Source organism: Tachypleus tridentatus, chromosome 4 (assembly GCF_004210375.1).
Source record: "Tachypleus tridentatus isolate NWPU-2018 chromosome 4, ASM421037v1, whole genome shotgun sequence".
NCBI lineage: Eukaryota > Metazoa > Arthropoda > Merostomata > Xiphosura > Limulidae > Tachypleus > Tachypleus tridentatus.
Genome location: NC_134828.1, coordinates 77810515 through 77830866, shown reverse-complemented (window position 1 = coordinate 77830866; position 20352 = coordinate 77810515). Strand labels below are relative to the sequence as shown.

Sequence of the window (20352 nt, the reverse complement as noted above, 5' to 3'; positions counted from 1 at the left end):
CCTTTTAGAGGTGGAACCGTTATAATCGCAAGAGTTGTCGATGGGTGGTGATGACAAGCTGCCTTTCCTCTAGTCTTATGTTGCTAAATTAGAGACGGCTAGCGCAGGTAGCCCTTGCGTAGCTTTACGCGAAATTCAAAACAACCTAATTTTTGAGAGTGCGATTTTAACTCGTGGAATAATGAAATTTTTCTTCTTAAATTCAACCAGGTGATGATTTTGAGTGCTAATTAAGACTTAGCGGGTGAATGTTTCAAGTTTTTTTTATAATAATTCGTAATTTTAAGTTTTACTTAAGGCTACTCAGATTAGTAGTGTTTAGAGTTCTAAGAATTTCAGCTTCAAACATTAGGTGCTGATTGTTTTGAATTGAAATATAAAAATTAATATATTTCTTTTCAGCGGTTTTACCAGACTTCTCTAACACCCTGTTTTCACTGAAGCTACGTTTAATATTAAAGGCTCAGCACTGTGTTCTTTCGTATAACACTGTACATATACTATATTAAACATGCGGGAAAACCAACAAACCTGAAAGATACATAAAACAAACAGAAAACAGAAACATGTTGTTTTCCTTTTCCATTTTTACCTCTGCAAACTCCATAATAAGCAGCTTGAATAACATGCCCACTAAAGCAAGAGGTCCGTCGAAGTTCGCAGTAGCTGCTGTAGGTGGCATTGTCAGAGCCACAAACGTATTGTGACCTGTATCTCAAACGGCAGATCTTGTTGCAGCTAACACAATAAGGATGACGGTTCTGGTCCTCAACACATGACTTCTTTCCAGGACACATAACGTTCTTACACCCGTTGTCTAGAATATATAGTGACATCATACCAACAACAATATAAACATGTAACTGTGTGGTTTGTAAATTCACGAAAGATATGTATGTTTACAATGATTCTTTTTCAAGATACAATAACATCGCAAGTACGAACTTATAGTCAAAATTTGAAAATGATTTAAACCAGTTCTAAGAATTTTAGTTTATGACTTTAAATATATATACATATAACATACATACATGAACACATACCTAAGAAAGATGCATCACGAACCCTGACAACGTTTATGCAACAGAATTAGTAAGAATCAAATTTCATATACAAATGTATCATGTATTATGTTGTTTTTAATACCTAATACATAGCTGCTTAATTATTTTGATGCTCCAAATTATTATCTAGATTTATGTTTGTTGTCAGATCTAACCTAAATTATACAATATATTGCTTCAGAAGTATCCACTACTTTTACCAGATTTTCCTAAACTGTGGAGTGGAAATCCCTGAGGTGTTGTAGTATATAAAAAAAAATATTACTTCCCCCAAAATAACCCTATCAACTGATACGTGCCCATTCTAGTAGTATGTACGATTATAACATTTTTAAAGGATAGTTTTAAATATAATACAATAGGCGACAACACCTAAGTGAAAAGTTACTCCATTCTATTCGATTTATTCAGAATCTCTAAAACTATAGACGTTATGATGAAGACTTGATGATGAACATGATAAACGGAATACTACTTAAACTCAAACTACTTAGCTGAAATTGCATGTACGTTAACCTCTTTTTAATAACTATTTTTTCACCTTTTTACATAAGACAGACACACTCTCATTTCATTCTTTCAGCCAGTAAGCACCGCATCGAACTTGCTATAAGTATGTAGATGTGAACAAACAGCCACAACCTTTCGAAGTGTATTTATTCATAGTAGTTTAAATGGAAATGTGAAAGATTTACCTTGACCAGAATGTGACTTTAAATATGGTGTAGTCTACTCGGTATTGTACCTGCCCATTCACAGTGTTTTGAGAAATGGAGCTGTTAGCCATTCAGTACGTTTTAATATTCTAAGGTTGCGCTGAGGACATTAATTTCGATGTTAACTTGTAAGTATAATCTATCATAATAATATTAATTTTCGTCTGTTTTAAAAATACCTTTGCACCTTACTATCGAAATGCAGATGTAAATGTACATTTGTACTCATTTTGTACGTATTAAAAACTTATCAAAGCTGTTAAAATGTCATCGTTAGGTTGTAGAATAATATTACAAGTTTATTTATTGTAGGGTAAAGTATAGCCCTAACTAAACTAAAGCAAAAAACGTACACAAGTTACAGTGTTAATTTATTTCATTATCGAATATAGGCCGTACGTAATTAAAGACTTAATTAATGTTTGGTCTAAGACAAATGGACTTATAGATTTGGAGGTCTGCGATTAAAATTATTTTCTATTATTCTAGAATTCCTGCACTTACAGAAGTACTGTTGCAATAAAGACACTAATGACTGCAAATGTTTTGAGGTCTCTCTTAGTAACTAGCATATTTGTGGTCCATAAGAGGTTCATTCACTCCATCTCCTGGCAATGTCCCTGTGTTACTTCTTATAAATTCAAATATTTTAGTATTTCTTTAGAATCTAGAAATAATAACAAAAGCTGTAAGTATGAGTGTTCGCAGGATATATTAGAGAGAGGGGCAAAATAACAGAATGATATTAAAGTTGTAACGAGAGAAACACAAATTTGATAATTCGTAGGGGTTTGTACCCCCTTGTCCACCACTGCAGGCGACTAAGGCCGTAATGTTTAATAACACGCATATGCCGACTTGTATAGCTACAATAGGAACATTTTAAATAACTACTTAAAATCAAACAGAATATTGCGGCTCCACGCCATCTGGACTGGTAGATATCTATCAGCTGTGGTGTCCTTCCCGATTTCTATTTCCTCTCCAGTTCCTAATATAACCTAATATAACCTTATATAACCTAATATAACTAAGCCACTTGAATCTGCATTTCACTCTTCTTCCTTTTATTTTACCCATCAGACCCTCTACCAAACTACCCTCAGATCAAATTAACACCTAAAGCATTATCTCCTCCAATATTTAGTAGTTGTTATTTTGTATTCCAGTACTTCCTCATTATTTTTCTATGTAAATGGCGTTTATTATTCGTTTACAACACTGTGTTTCAAGTGCTTTCGATTGTTGTTTTGAGTTTCAATAATTCCTCATTAGTTTTCTATGTAACTGGCCTTTATTATTTGTTTACACTATGTTTCAAATGCTTTCGATTGTTGTTTTGAGTTTCAGGAATTCCTCATTAATTTGTCTATGTCACTGGCGTTTATTATTCGTTTACAACACTATGTTTCAAGTGCTTTCGATCGTTGTTTTGAGTTCCTCATTAGTTTTCTATGTAACTTTCCTTCAGTTGTCGTTTACAACACTATGATTGAAACGCTTTCAGTTGTTTTGTTTCAGCAGACGTTTCCACCCTTTAAAGTAGGACTCACTTTACATAACATTTTAGTAGTCTCTTTTTCGTTTCTAGTTAGGAAGTCAGAAATCATCCCCTAGATAAATAAGACATCTCTCCTGAGAATTTCACGAAGACAGAATAATGCTGTTTATGTGCTTTTACTATCATTCACTTTATGTTGTTTGTCCCAACTTAGTAAGTTATTCTACTTGTTCTAAGTGTTTACCTTTTAGTATGATGCACATTGTGGGAGCTTTTTCAAATCATGAAATGACCATCTTAATACTACGTTTAGCTAGCGCCAAATCGTTCTGTAAGTCTGAAAATTAAACTACAAAACTGGTGTTTCTTATTTCATAATATTTAAACTAAAAGATTAAATATTTAAACCACTTTCTTATACTTCGTATATATTGACGCTAGTTGTTTATAGCAATCAATTTAAAAGCGTTACAACAAAAGAAACACATTACTAATATTATAACATTATGTTTAAATTTCGACGACGATTCATCTTTTGTTTAACTGTTAATTCAAAAACTATTTTACCAATATCTGCAAAACACTATCACAAAAACAAAATCTTTGTTATAAATAATTGTTCACTTTAGTTGATACCCGGCTTACAACTTTCCCATGACTCTTATTAAGTACTGCAGCTGAGAGTAATATGTGCGGACAAAACGACAAAGCTAATTCTAAATTACCGTCAAAATTCAGTGAAAACCTCAATAGTGCGATGTATCAAATTCTAAGCTGCATGATATTTCAAGTAATATTTATAAAGGAGAAATCTCTTAATTCATAAGGATTTGCACAAGTAACCGAATTACCCTTTGAGAAGGGTTCACCTCTCTTCAGCGGTGAAAGTGGTAGTTACCTGAAGATTAGTAAATGCTTAAAAAACTTTGAATTTCGACATGACAAGACTGGTACATGACATATAGAACACGTGTACGAAATTTTAGAAAAATTACCTGAATATACCTCACTAAGAATACATTCTAAACTTGTTATGAAAGGGTGAAATTTGTGAGAATTTCAATTTTCAGTCTTTATATCACTATGTTAAAAATTGCAAACTCACTATGCTCAAAACTTTTCGGAAGCGTACAGAAATTAGCCAGTAAGTAATCTCTCTGCAATAAACGCCATTGGCTACAGTAACTTCTAGGCTTTTTTTTTTTTTTTGTCTCAGCTATAGGGAGGCGTTTAAACAATGCTATGTTATTCCATAAACAGCAGAGCTAGGAAGCATTAGGGCGCTTGCCATCAATTTTGACATGGTAGCAAAGTGTCCCTTCAAATGGAGAATAGAGACATATGTACAACTGTCGCTGTTTCTTTTTTGAATTCAATGGTCACGGCTACCATATCAAATAAGGTGTCCTAGTCGTGGGTGTTCCCTCACATTAAGATATGTTCCGCTACCTATACATCGAGCTGGATTAATTTCATATTACGATTATGTACATTTTTCTAGAGAAAGAAAATGCTCTATCCTCGTAGGTTTTAGTTAAATTAGCAAAATTAATTACCTCTATGACGAAGGATGCACAGATCACTTTTAAAACAGTATTCTGAATTCATTGTACTTTATGAAATCCACGAAAGAGTTACTACAGTGCAGTTATAATCATGACTCTGTTAACTACTGTGTTCTACGATATAACGCATGACCTGTTGTAATTATTGTTAATTATGAAAAGTATTTTCAGCTTCTAGAAGGAAACAATAAAGACGCAAATAATAACGTTGCAGGAAACAATAATGTCAGTTTATTTGATAGTCTTAATAAGTAATATGTATTATATACTTACCTGTAAACATGCAGATATGACTGCAAGTGTTTAATATTTAAAATATCGTTTTATAAAGTGTGAAAACTGAAACGAGCTTTTTATGCCCCCGCAGGAATGCTCATACATTAGTTTTGAGTGAGGGATATCTCTCCACATAGTTTATATTTTTGTGTTTACTAATACGTTACTTAGACATTGTTCCTTGGTTTAGGTATATTTGTCAATTTATTTTCCAGTCACTGTTTAATAGCTCGCACCGCTTCCACTACATATATGGTATTTGCTTTTCTCTGTTTATGTTTTCCTGCCCTGCCGGTAACATACTTACGTTTGACTTAGGTTTATTGACTTACATCTCCCCTTCTCCATGGTCGAACATGGGTATTCCAACCTTAAAGGTATTGTGTACAAACAATTAGGGAAGGAGGGGGAAAGTCCCTATCTTGTTTGTGTCTGATAAAAGGCGGTACTGTACCCTAACATGTTGACGGTTAGCTATCATGTCAGTTTTTAAGGTTCTTAGAACTGTCTATTACTTAAATTGTTGTTTTAACTATAGTAATTATATGGACTTGAGGTCTCATTTGCGAAAACACATACACACATGTATGTATTTGATGACCTGGTACGGTTCCAGAGGAATTTGGAAAACTTAGCAGTAAATTATCTAGAGTAAATACCTCACTTTCCTCCATAAATGTAAATAACCGAATTAATTATAATTACCTGTAATATAAAATATATCAAGATACGCTCAACTATTTAAAATTCACACCAACACACATGCGCGCAGCAACTAATATAAGTTCATATAAATAAATTAAATGAGCAGATCAAAAAGCTTCCTGACACTATAAATATACACCTAATCGTACCCTAATAAGCTCACAAAAACAACCATTAACACAACTTGAAAAAAGAAATTTAGCCTTAACACATAGCAAAATGCCAATTTTAGGTACAGCCACAAATGCAGAAGACACAATTTACAATCTATATCAGAAGCAACAGAAGATTTTAATCCAGAGACAAAATAAAATCATCAGTTTAGAAAGCCATGGACTATAAACCACGCTTTTCTAGTGTTAGCTGTCCCTAATTTAGCAGTGTAAGACTAAAGGGAAGACAGCTGGTCATCATCACCAACCGCCAACTCTTGGGCTACTCTTTTACCAACGAATACTACGATGACCGTCACTTTATAATGCACTCACATCTAAAAGGGCCAGCATGTTTGATGGGACGGGGATTCGAACCCGCGAATTATGAATCGAGTGCCTTAACCACCTGGCCATGCCGGGCCTCGCAGAATTGCATATAATTTATTTGTAATATTTGGTACATGTTTGCAAAGGAAGACAGCACTATATCAATTTTACTAACAGAGTAATGGAATGTCATTGTAATAATGGACAAACAGGAATATTCACTGAAGCTCCAAATTCCAGATGAAGTTGTCCCTACATGACTATCAAGTCTAGCCCAACTGCTAACACAGAGACAAAAAAATCATGAACTCCTCAAGAAACATCAGATACAACTTGGAAGAGAAAATTGCAAATTATCAGTAAAGAACGGAGTTATCTTCCAAAAAATTTTAGTTCACCCAAAATTCACAACCAAGTTTACTCTCTCCGTTCGTCGCCCGCGGCAAGTCTTCGGACTTACAAAGCTAAAATCAGGGGTTCGATTCCCTTCGGTGGACACAGCAGACAGCCCAATGTGGTTCTGATATAAGAAAGCCCACACACACCCTCTTCATTCATAGTTAACTGCATAAAGTCGCCATGCCAACCCTTAGTTAGATATCTGGTAGACATAGAATTAACACCTTTAAAATTATTTTAAACTTAAAAATACACCCAGCTGAGAATTTCCATTATAACAGAACTCACCACCTTCTATATCAACACAACCTATTTCCAATTTCAAAATAAATACCAACAACGATAAAAAGATCTAGCTATGGGCTCACCCCTATGAAGACCACTCGGAAACATACGTACGAAACATTTTCAAGTTAACACCCTCAAAATAGTCGTTATACGCCCCAGGATTTAGCTCAGATATGCTGGTGATGCTTTCGTAATATAGCCACAAACTAGAGATAAGTTTTAGGAGTTCATGAACTACTTAAATGGGCAACATCCTGGAGTACAATTCACAATGGAAATAAAGAAAAATATGACAAACTCCATTTCCTAGTCGTAATGATTAGCGAGATACATAACTCATATACCATAGAAGTTTTCTGGAAGCCCACATTTACGGGTAAACACCTTGACTATAAATAAAATCACCAACAGTGTAAAGACAGGCTGTCTTATTTCCAGAATGAACAATATTTGTAATACCAAAAACACGAAGATGAAAAATGAACATCAAGAACGGACAGGAACAAAATTACAACCATACTTCTATATTCTCTTATGCCAGAGGTTTCATTGAAAATTTATTGAGGATATATAAAACACATAAAGTCAGAATGGCATTGAGAATCCAAAATAACATCTGGAATATATCAATCCACCTAAAGAGCCAGTGGAGACAGAAAACACCATTTATAGTATCCCTTGTAGATGTTATTTACAATACATTTATAACAACACAACAACTGACAAACTTCATAATTCAGGAACATAATAGACATACAAGTTTGGCAATGTTGATCTATCTGAAATATCTCGTCATGTCGTAGAATAATACCAAAATAATAAGATACGAAATAGGAGGATAAAAGAAGCTTTCGATATCAACTCACCTGATAACGGTCAACCTAACATAGAAGTCAATAAAATTTAGATATCCTCTCTTAAAAATATCCAATTGAAATTTGATTCAAATTCTAATAGGGGAGTCTTCAACAGCGTAAATAACGCACAAGAATTCCATAAAGAAGACCAAAGGTTGAATCCTAGTTAGGGATTCACTGCAACTGATAGTAGATTAACAGCCAATATGTAAGATATAAATGATTTAATTATTATCTAGTTTAAAAAACAACAAATTAATTATTAGACTTAGGTAACCGTATAGGCTGTTAACCATGACAGTGTATATATATATATATATGTTATTGTTTTGTTGAACCAGAAGAGTTAACAGTGTGTGTTTAGTTTAATGAATTATGTCGTACCTTGTTTATTCGACCAGTAACAAAAACAAAGAATTCAAAGCAAAACCTTTGACTCGGTATTATCACGTATTAATTCCACTGTATTATCACACGTGAATGCGTTATTTTATAAGCTTTATCACGTAGAAAACTATTTGCGAACACGACGTTTTCTTCCTCGGTTTTTAAAAGATGCATCCAGTGAAAAGCAAAATTCTATTATTTCCTTCGGGCTTCTAACTTACATGGTAACATATCATAGGTTAAGTGAAATAATATTTTTCGCCTTTGCAATTTAATAAATTTTATCTCCTTCTATAATAGTATTTTGATAAGTTAAGTTTCTCTATCTAGAATAAAGTTTTCTGTGAAAGCTACTCGGGATAGCATCAAACGTAAGTAAGTGGATTTAAAGGGGCATCTTTAACGACCATAGTTACGTCAGTACAATTTGTGGACTAGATTTACATGAACGCACACACAAAAAAGTTTCTAACAATATTACAGAATTAATATTCTTTTGTATTACTAATAACAAAACTACCATTTGGACCATCTTGTGTTCGTAAAGCCAGTATGTTTATTTATTTTATTCTGATTAGATGGAGTAGCACACAAACTAGCGCACCCATACAACAGACAAGCTTTTGTAGATCATAATCTAAATCATGAAAAGTCCTTTATTATAAAGAAAAAAATAAAATAAAATTTTTATTACTCCAATACAGCAGACCATAAAGTTTATTCTTGATCTGGTAAAGTGTTTATGACAGCGTATAGTGAGAGTACATTGCTGGTTATTTTTATATTTTCTGATTCATCATCTAGCAGGATTAAACGAAGTTAAAAATACAAAATGGCTATAGCAACTCTTCTAAACTTGATTGGGAATTCTTAGAATGGTTGAATGAAATCTTAAGTTGTAAAAAAAAAGAAACTATTTCCAAACACGTTTGAAGGAATTTAATTGTTTTTCATTTTGTTTAAATTGTGGGGGGGGGGAGAATAGAAAGGATATTTAACTTGTATCCGAAGAGATACCTGTAAAGGCTAGTTAATTTTTTCTTAATGTTTCATGTACTGGTATTTTTAGTTTTGGGATTAAGAGCTACATAATACAAGATATTTTGTTATGAATAATACAGTAGCTGAAAATATGTAATTTAGAGCATATTAAAGTTTTACTATTTCGAAGTTTGATAAAATGTAAGTTTAATAAAGTGTTCAAAGTAAGTGATGCAGTTCTGCATTTTAACGAACTAAATGTCTAATGGGAAAGAAGTGATAATGAAAATATTTCTTCTAAACGATCTACATATATATATATATATATATATATACATGACAATTTTTAAAGATATATTTGACAATTTATTGATCTTTTCTCTAATATAAATAACTTACCCTGACATGGACCAAAGTACGCGACAGCCAGGTTTTTGTTTTTCCGGCACTGTACCTTCAATAACTTACAGATATGCTTGTAACTGTTTCCGTCATTTCCACACACCGTACCCTGGCGTCGCTGACTTTTAGAACATTTAGGTCTGCAGACACATTTAGGTTTTCCCTTTTTCATCGTACATTCCTTATCTTTTCCACATTTTACACCTTCACATGAATCTGTCAGAAAATACAGGAAGTATAAAATAAAAAGTTTTAAAAATACACTCATGATGTTATGTTTAACGATTCCTCCCATATGTCTTCATAAAATAAGTTTATACTAAGATCATTGTTTTTAATTCAGCTAGTTTCCATAAAGAGTATGGAGAAAATTTACTTTCTTGTTCAATCGCTTTAATAAAATGAATTAGTTGCACAAAGACGACAATGAGTAATTTCATAGAGTGATGATATATAAAACTAATAAAGAACCATATGAAAATCCTAAGCAATAAGGCTAAAAGAAAACAATGAACTCAATTATAGATATGAAAAAAGTAGTCAGGTTTCTCTTAAATAATACGCTTTAGCAATAAAAAAATAATATAAGAAAATATCTGTAATTTAATCAAAGCGCTTTGCCGTAAAATAAACAACAAAAGGAATATGATTCCGAGTGATATCCGTGTGAACTGAATGAGCTGGTGAGACTGTCAAGCACAGTTACATAAAATATCGTAATAAGTAATTTCACAAATGTACACATCTTAGTGTTTAATTTAGTCGCTCGATAGAAGCTTTGACAAAGCATTGCGGATAGAAAGAACTATCAGGGGAGTGAGTGACCAGCACCAGAGAGTGAGAATGGGGGTAGTGGTGATCTTTTTTTTTTTTCAAATAAAGTGTAGATATTTTCTTTTAAAAATAATTTAAATGATTTACATGAAAGTAAAGTGTTTATTTAAAAATAAAAAATTACTGGACCTTTTAGAATATTGGGTTGGTCGTTCGACCCTCCTTGTATTGCTACTTCCCTAAGTTTGTCTAATGTTGACCACATATTACAATAATGCTTCATAGATGAGGAGGAATATTTTTTGAGTTAACAATGTACCGTAATCAAATCTCACCAAAATACAGAGAGGAATATTTACCCGTTAACAATAGAACTTAGAGGGAGGATAACGTATAAAGTTAAGAAACTGTGCAAAAATAAAGTGATAAACTATTTAACAATATACTACAATAAACCGTATTTGTTATGCCACCTAATGATGAAGCGTTCAGCGTTATCAGTTTGTTTTGTTTGTTTGTTTTTGAATTTCGCACAAAGCTACTCGAGGGCTATCTGTGCTAGCCGTCCCTAATTTAGCAGTGTAAGACTAGAGGGAAGACAGCTAGTCATCACCACCCACCGCCACCTCTTGGGCTACTCTTTTACCAACGAATAGTGGGATTGACCGTCACATTATAACGCCCTCACGGCTGAAAGGGCGAGCATGTTTGGCGCGACGGGGATGCGAACCCGCGATCTTCAGATTAGGAGTCGCACGCCTTAACACGCTTGGCCATGCCAGGTCTTATCAGGTTGTTTGTTTCTAATTACACACAAAGTTACAAAATGGGTTATCTCTGCTCTGCTCACCAGGGGCACCGAAACCCGGTTTTCAGCGTTGTAAGTTCTCAGACATACCACTGTACGACTGGGTGGCCAGTGTTATGAAACTTTTATCAAAATGAAATATTTTTCGAAATACTTCTTTGCATATCTTCGTGAGTAAATATTTTGTATACTTGAATTAGTTTTTACCAATTATTATTATTATCTAAATTTTTTCTTAGTGACAAATATATGTCATATTTTCGATAAATTTCCAAGAATTAACAATGATTTTTGAAACCAAGAATTACTAATAATATACTCTTCAAAACAAGAAACGCAAAAGGGATATTTTTGTTATTTTAAAGAGAAATATATGTAATAACGTTACAAGCTCAGAGTATGTGATGTTACACGTGTTAAGGCACTGATTGTCAGACCAAAATGACAATAAAAGTTGAGCACTTTGAAAACGGAGGAAAACATCGGATTTTTCGCCAAAACGCGTGCGTGTACAATAAATTTGTTTGAGAGATCTGCATGTTCTGCAAGTGCAACATGTGCAAAATCCCTATAAAAGTGACGGGTTCTCGGTTTCCATAGCTCAGTGTTAAGCCACCGACACGCAATACAGTTACGCCAAGACTGACTGAAGCACAACGCAACCTCGCCATTGGTCGCTTGGAAGCAGTCGATTCTCGATCAGATGTTGCCAGAGCTGTAAATGTCCACCCAAGCACCATCACAAGGCTATGGAATCGTCACCAACAACATGGATCAACTCGTGACCGTTCACGATCTGGCAGACCTCGTGTGACCACGCCCGCACAATATCGCAACATCCGGTTACGTTACCTTCGGGATAGGACCACCACTGCGACGTCTACTGCCTCAACCATACCAGGGCTGCGTAGGATTTCCGATCAGACCGTACGCAACCGTCTACGAGATGCAGGAATCCGACCTCGACGTCCAGTCAGAGGCGTCATCCTCACCCAGCAACATCGTCAAGCACGGCTGCAGTGGACTCGGGCACATCGGGTATGGCCTCATCGACGATGGAGGCATGTTTAGTTTAGTGATGAATCACGTTTTATGCTTCGTAGGCAGGATGGAAGGACCCGTGTTTACCGTCGCCGAGGTGAACGTTTTGCAGCAAACTGTGTGCAGAATGTTGACAGATATGGTGGTGGCAACGTCATGATGTGGGCTGCCATCGCCTACAATGCCAGAACAGACCTTTTGCACATTCGAGGGAATCTTACGGCTCAACGATACGTCGACGAGATTCTTAGGCCCCATGTGCAACCCATCATGGTGAACGTCAACGACGTTTTTCAACATGACAACGCTCATCCTCTCACAGCCCGACTCACCACTGTCTTCTTGAGACACCACAACATCAACGTTCCTCCCTGGCCCTCCAGATCACCAGATTTAAACCCCATCTTACATCTTTGGGACGAGTTGGACCGACGTCTGCGACGACGACAACCTCAACCGCAGACTCTACCTCAGCTTGCAGCAGCTTTGCAGGCTGACTGGACAGCCATTCCACAGGATGTGATTCGTCATCTCATCGCTTCCATGGGCAGGAGACGCCAAGCAGTTATTGATGCTCACGGGGTCATACTCGTTATTGACGTTGAGTGACGGTAAACATTACCTAGTGAGCGTGGACTTCGCCGTTGCAGACTTTGGATGTTCAGCAGTGAATGTGCAAAGTTTCACACATGTCATAGAGAACTACCCGGATTAAACTTGTTAACAATTTGTCTCACATTTTGCCTTTTGCGTTTCTTTTTTTGAAGAGTATATATGCATCATTTATAATAAATCTTAGTGACAAATTAAAGAAATTGAGTATATAAAATTTCCACAGTTCAGTACCTTGAATAATTTATATAACGTAATTATTTAAAGTTTGTTTAATTCTTCATCTGTACACAACATAATTGGCCGGAGAGTGGCCGGGTAGGCTCAAGCACCTGCTTTCTACCTCTCATGCCTTCAAAATGCCTTTTTTTTTTAATTTGTCGCAAATATAATCAGCAAGTACTACAAGGTAGGCCTAATCTCACAAGTTGTTTACTAGGAGTTAGAAAAAATATTCAACCGAGAAATGAATGACAAACGGCGACTTTTATGTCTTTACAGTAAAAGGTGCTATGTGTGTTCTTCCCAAAGTGGGGAATAGAAACCCGAATTTTAGCATTGTAAGACGCATGACATACCCTAAACCATTGGGAACAGATGAGATTGGAAACTAATTAATAAAGCTATAATTTTAGTAGAGTAGGGTTCATCTTCAGCAAAGACAAGTTTGCCTTTCTTACAGAATGTCTTGTTTTTGGGATGGGTTGTCTTCAGATGTGATGGATGCAGTTCATGTGAGGGAGATTAAGAAGGAAAACTTGGTAAATATTTGACTACTAAGAGCTAATTCTGAGTATTTTATTTTTATTTCAATGTATAGTTTACTGAATGGAATGGCCTAGATGGATGAATTAGTCCGTGGTGGTCCATAGGTTATATGTATATATTGACAACCTAGACATGTTCCTGAAATGCAGCTATAACTTCCACACAACTTCACATTAAATCAAAACACGTGGACGTATTTATTAATGTCTGACTAACGAATTTCGAAATACGATTCAATCTTTCTGTAAACAAAAGAAACCTATGAGCTCTGATTTGCGTCCACTAAGTTTGGCTCACCTTTTTCAAAGCTCCGTTAGTGTTAGCGTAAAATAATGTATTCTTAACATAGCATGCTATTATACACTGCTGGCCCAAATCTTAAGGCCAATGAACATAAAGAAAAAATGTTCATCATGTTGGTGTGTTATAGTTTTCAAATATGGCATATTTGCATTGTTTGTTTTTTCCACAGAAAATTAATCTTTATTTTTGTATGATTTGAAATTCTTAGACTTATTTTTCCAGTGTGAAATATTTTTTATTTATAAGATGTGTTTCTGTATTCATTTTATCACAAGAGCTTGTCCTTTTGATGAGGCTTAAGTATCGTATACTGAGGCTGTTTTTGAATTAGAATGATTAAACAAGATACAGTTTATGTGCTGAAACTGGACAAATTGTCTCCCATTTCTTTATTTTAGGGAATGTATAAACAGGGTTTGTGAAGCTGCTGGTCTCAAAATAAGCAACAAGAAGGGAAAAGTAAGCTCACAAAAATTCCTTTTTATATAATTTTTAAAAATATTTTATATATGATACATGTGTGTGTGTATATATATATATATATACCATACTAAAATTTAAGACATTTGTGTGATTTAGCAATATACTTGTACATTAAAATTGAATCAAACTGATTATTATAGGTGTGTTGGCCAAAATCTTAAGGTTAATGAACATAAAGAATAAATATGCATTTTGCGTTGTTAGACTCGACCACTTATTTGAGTAGAGCTTCGAAAGATGAAAATAAGAAAAGGCAAAATAAAAAAAACCTTTTTTGCATTTAATAGGGAAAATGTGAACACTATGAAATTAGCCTAAATACTAGCTGGTCAAAAGTTTAAGACCATACCAAAAAAAAGTTCTAAACAGGGTAGAAAATGCCCAACAAGAAGTCTCAAGGTCTTTTAAGAAATTTGCAACAGCAGTTTTACAACGCTTAATCTCACCAGTGATGGCATGTTGAGAGAGATCTTGCTTTTGCAGCTCGACAATATTGCCACGTTCAAACTCTGTCAACTTTTTACCCTTTACCATGTTTTTACCCAATGTAACACAGGAGATGTCAGTGGGAGATGTTGACAATGCTAATGCTTGAACACAAATGACTAAATTTCGTTACGTGTCTGACGATTAACGCTTCGTTTCAGTATGGTCTTAAACTTTTGACCAGCTAGTATTTAGGCTAATTTTATAGTGATCATATTTTCCCTATTAAATGCTAAAAAAGTTTTTTTATTTTCCCTTTTCTTATTGTCATCTTTCGAAGCTCTACTCAAATAAGTGGTTGAGTCTAACAACGCAAAATGCATATTTTTTCTTTATGTTCATTGAACTTAAGATTTTGGCAAGCAGGGTATAACAATCCATTTTTGACATAGAGCATTGGTGCAGAATAATCTATTCTTGATTTTGCGCAGGAATACGCCTTACGTTTCTTTCACAAGATACTAGTTTGATCAAATAAATGTTTAAATTTAAATCGGAAAATGCTAACAGTGGTGTTGTCGCCTAGCGAATGTGTTTATTTGTTTATGAATTCCGCACAAAGCTACACGAGAGCAATCTGCGCTAGCCGTCCCTAATTTAGTAGTGTAAAGTTAGAGCAACGGCAGCTAGTCATCACCACCCACCGCTAACTTTTAAGTTACTCTTTTCCAATGAATAGTGGGATTGATCATAACATTATAACGTCCCCCATGGCTGAAAAGGCGAACATCTTTGGTGTAACAGGGATTCGAACTCGCGACTCTCAGATTACGAGTCGAGCACCATAACGCAAGGCAAGGGAATGTGTCCATGATCCATAATTGATAAAGCATATGAAATTTCTATAGTATGTGTGATATGATTAGGTTAGAATATAAGTACTCTTCTACACCTGTACATTTTGTAATTATACCCACTCAGATACACACTTATTCATCTGTATATCGAGACAGATGGTATGGGTATTAAAACTTTTATTGAAATTAATAAAATTAAACAGAAAATAACTGGCAAACTAAAACGATCACAACAACACAGAAACAAAATGCAAGTACACTTCGATTACCAGAATGAAACAAATAAAATTATGGTGAACCAAACATCAGACAGCTTACTAATGATATTTGAAAGTTGAGGAAACTTTTTATTTAAGACATTTCTGCACCTAGTGTACAACACTGGAGAGATAAATGCCAACCAAATGACTCACACGTTGGTGTTTGATATAACACTAAACTGGTACAAACTTAAAACATGGGTACAGTTTCACTTCAGCTTATTCCCAGACCTGTGACAGAATTATCAGATCCAGTTATTCGACCAAGTATTAGTGCAAACTTAATATGGACGATGTAGCAATAACTAAACTTTGAACGTAAAACTTTCTGTATTATTGATTAATTTAACAAAATAATAATAAACATTTGATATAAATGCTATGTAATTCTACACAAGTGCTACATTGTTTGTGCAGTTAATTGTTGTAATAGGCTTTTGTAATACTGTTGACGTCATCTTACTCGAAACTTGTAAGTTTTTCTCGCTGTGTAAATATTGTCACTAGACAATAAGTCACAAACACCTACTGTAAAAAATTCGGCCTCCGAACTGGCAAAAATGTAAATCACAAGTGGATTGAATTACTACTAGTTTTTACTACGGCAGTCCATCCGTATGTTTGAAAAAGTCTTTTTCCGACATTGACGAGTATATGCTGTCCGAACTGCTTTTATCTATTGACTCATGACATATTATAGGAATATTGCACAGTGCTTCTGATTTTACTATCTAACTCCACTTTTCAGCAACTATACTCTAGAACTATTATCCTTTCAATACATTCAAGTATTCATCCGTGCATGTAAACAAAGAGGACACGAATGTATTATCGCTTCACCTGTCTAAACTCAACACAAGTATTTAGCTTCAGTTTTTCAATCATTACAACCATTGATGTTATGAACAAACATTCGCTGGCAACTGTGTGGCTCTTTCCTCATAATCAAATCTACTTTGATACTTGTTATAATCTTAGTGAAGTCCACACAGTGATTGTTTTATGGACCATGCTTGTAGGTAGCTCATACAGTAAGTCCAACCCTAAGATATTTCGGTTCTTGAACCAAGATATGTTACAAATACATTTACTCTTTCGAGACAGTATCGGTTTTTTTTTCACTTCTATCTCAGCTCCATAAGCGAAGACAAAGTTGATTTTTACTGAATCTGAGTGGTGCTTGATTTATTCCATGGTCAAACAAAGCCTGGTGGCTTCTTCATCCACCAAGAACTGAACTTTACATCGACTCACAGCTTCAGGTATACACAATGCCATTGTTGAGACTGCTAATTCTAAGCAGACCACTTGCTGGTTTTGAATATATTTCAAAGATAAATCTTTATTTTACACCAAGACGAAATATAAACTTTGTGTTAATTTACTTTATTATGTTTTCCTTAAGTGAACTCGAAATTTTGACACTAAATAGAGGTTTTTCCGTATTATGAATATTTCTTTAGCTAAACCCTTTCAGCCGTAGGGGAATTATAATGTTACGGCCAATCCCACTATTTGTTGCTAAAAGAATAGCCCAAGAATTGGCAGTGAATGGTGGTGACTAGCTGCCTTCCCTCTAGTCTCACACTGCTAAATGAGGAACGGCTAGCGCAAATAGCCCTCGTGTAGCTCTGTGCGAAATGAAAAAACAAAACCAACAACACACACACAAATAAACTTTAGCTAAATATTTATATCACGAATCTCTCAGCTGTTTATCAACAAGACTTTCAAAAATACATTCAACAACGCTTGTATTCACTTATAAAATGGGGCATTAAGTGTGATAATATATTCAAACATATTTGTATAGCACTTCAAATAGGAACAACACATCTAGGTTACATACATAAAAAATAAATGTTTTAACATCTCTGTTTATACAACTTGAGTGCTGTTTTTATTAGTTTGTAGCCCCCCTCCAGTAGCACAACTATATATCTATGGACTTAGAACGCTAGAAACCGGGTTTCGATACTCGTAGTGTACAGAGCAAAGCTGGCCCATTGTATAGCTTTGTGCATAATTACAAACAAACAGTTATTCAGTTATGTGTACAAAGTATGTACATAATAAGGTGACCCAAATGTAATTGAATACCTTGTCTACAGGGAATGAATTGGTTATATCTTATTGCGAATTCAAAAAAAAAAATTAGTATACAGATTGGAATAAAGAAATATTTACAATATCAATACAAAATATGTTTGTTTTTATATTCTCATGGAAATCGATTAAACGAAATTTATACTTTGTATTTATAGTGTTTTGTCAACGCTCAGGAATTTGATAAAGGTGTCAAATAAATAAACATAACTCAAATGTCATTACAGTGTTCTCTACTGTAATGTCTAACAACGATTAGCAATTAAAAGTTGCAGTTACACCAACTGTTGCTTTTAATGGAAGAGCTAAAATAACTACAATTAATGGACCTCTTGATGACAGAATAACATTTAGAACTCCATTTTGTCTTTTGTTCTTCTTTGAACTGTGGTATTTATGTAGTTAACAATGCTGAATCCTGGGGCAGATCTCTGAGTTTTAGCGCTAGCAAGCTGTATTCGAATTCTTGCTGTGTCCCAAAGTATTCCTCGCTCATTAAACTGAGGGAAATATTACAAAAGTGACAATCAGTCCGTTCGCATAAATGATAAGTAGTGTGGTGCTGGTGACTGGCTGTCTTTCCTATGGCCAGTAGTTCAAAAATTAAGCACGGCCTACACAGCTACAGCAACTTTTTATTAAATAAAAATACTTAGTGTTGTGTATTTTAATTTATCTCGGAGAAGCTTCCGATTTATTAGGTTACGTATTACAACTTGAAATAGTTTGAAATTGAGTTAAATTGTAATACGATCTTAGAAGTTAATTGAACACAGAGATGCATCAACTTTAGGATGTTTGCCAACAAGATTGATACACACAATTTTCTTTATTAATACAAATATATTTAATATATAAACAATTACACAGTTTTAACAGCGGTTATTAGAAATAGTTATTACAGATAATAATTTATATACTAAAGTTTTACGAACTTACAAAAATATTGAGTCTTCTATCAGATCAGGAACTTCCTTGATATTTTATCGAGGGTTCACGACGAGCGAATTAATTCTGAGTTTATATTGTTAAGATTCACTTAACTGGAAGCTAGTTAATTCTTCACATGATAGTTTCTCACAGCTGAAGTTATACACAGTTGCGTATTCAGGTAGGAACTATAGGGGGCTCAGTCCTAGAGCCCATGGTATTAAAGGGGACCCATAGATTATTTTATTCTATATAAGATTACATGGGATGTAGGGCTCACAAAAATAATTAACCCTTGGGCCTACACAACATTAAGTCTGCCACTGGTTGTATAATGTCTTTGTATAAATGCTAACGGCCGAAGTTAATCCGCTGAAGTTAAACGGTTTGTAATGTTCGAAGTCTATAAACTTTTCTTGTCAAGTATCTATATTTTACAGATTAACAAATGTTAATTGCAGTTATAGCTTCCAAGGTTTACAATATACCAACTGTAACAAAACATTAAATATATATTTACTCTCCACGTGATGGCCCGGCATGGCCAGGTAGGTTAACAAGGCGTTCGACTCGTAACCTGAGGATCGCTGGTTAGAATTCACGTCGCACCAAACATGTTCGCCCTTTCAGCCGTGGAGGCGTTATAATGTGACGGTCAATCCCACTATTCGTTGGCAAAAGAGTAGCCCAAGAGTTGGCGGTGGGTGGTGATGACTAGCTGCCTTTCCTCTAGTCTTACACTGCAAAATTAGGGATGGCTAGCGCAGATAGCCCTCCCGAAGCTTTGCGCGAAATTCAAAAACAAACTCTCCGCGTGTTGCAATGGTTACCTTTTGTAATTGTCAGACGAGATTCTCGAAATTCCAGTTGGCAACAATACTAACAATCACTAGTATTTACGGACAGACATAGCATATTGTTGATTCTTACACTCGAGAATCTTCAACAAGTTTAGTGAATATACTGGGATTCATTAATACACATTTAACAATATAAGTTACATGCATTTCTAAATATATATTTAACTAAAACATCGACTCTAAAATAAATATATAACAGCAAGTTCGTCACACTAAGGAATAGTGTTCACAAGTGTGTAGAAATTTTAAAAAATTAATGATCCCTTAAGTAATAAGTACACATATTTAATTATAAATCGTGTGCGACCTCAAAACTTGAAGGTTAACTATTTTTATGAAAATCAGTTTGGTGGTATTTTTGAAATTATAAATTTAAATAAAATTTTATTGTCAATGTACGTGTAGTGTGCTTTTAAAACCAAATAAGTTTGTTTTGTTAGCAGTTAAGCATAAAGCTACACAATGGGCTATCTGTGATCTGCCCATCACGAGTATCGAAAC

At 34.6% G+C, this 20352-nt stretch overlaps 1 protein-coding gene across 4 annotated transcripts in view; it reads right to left on the bottom strand.

Annotated features, from left to right (window-relative positions):
• LOC143249498 (follistatin-like) overlaps positions 1-20352 on the bottom strand; it is a 71517-nt gene that overhangs the window by 9938 nt on the left and 41227 nt on the right. For 3 of the 4 annotated variants that reach the window (XM_076499432.1, XM_076499433.1, XM_076499434.1), the window contains 2 exons: positions 9621-9839; positions 593-817 (listed from right to left, as the gene is read on the bottom strand). In XM_076499432.1, the coding sequence (XP_076355547.1) occupies positions 593-817; positions 9621-9839 (444 nt within the window). The remainder of the gene's footprint in view (positions 1-592; positions 818-9620; positions 9840-20352) is intronic. The other variant, XM_076499435.1, reaches the window with a different exon arrangement.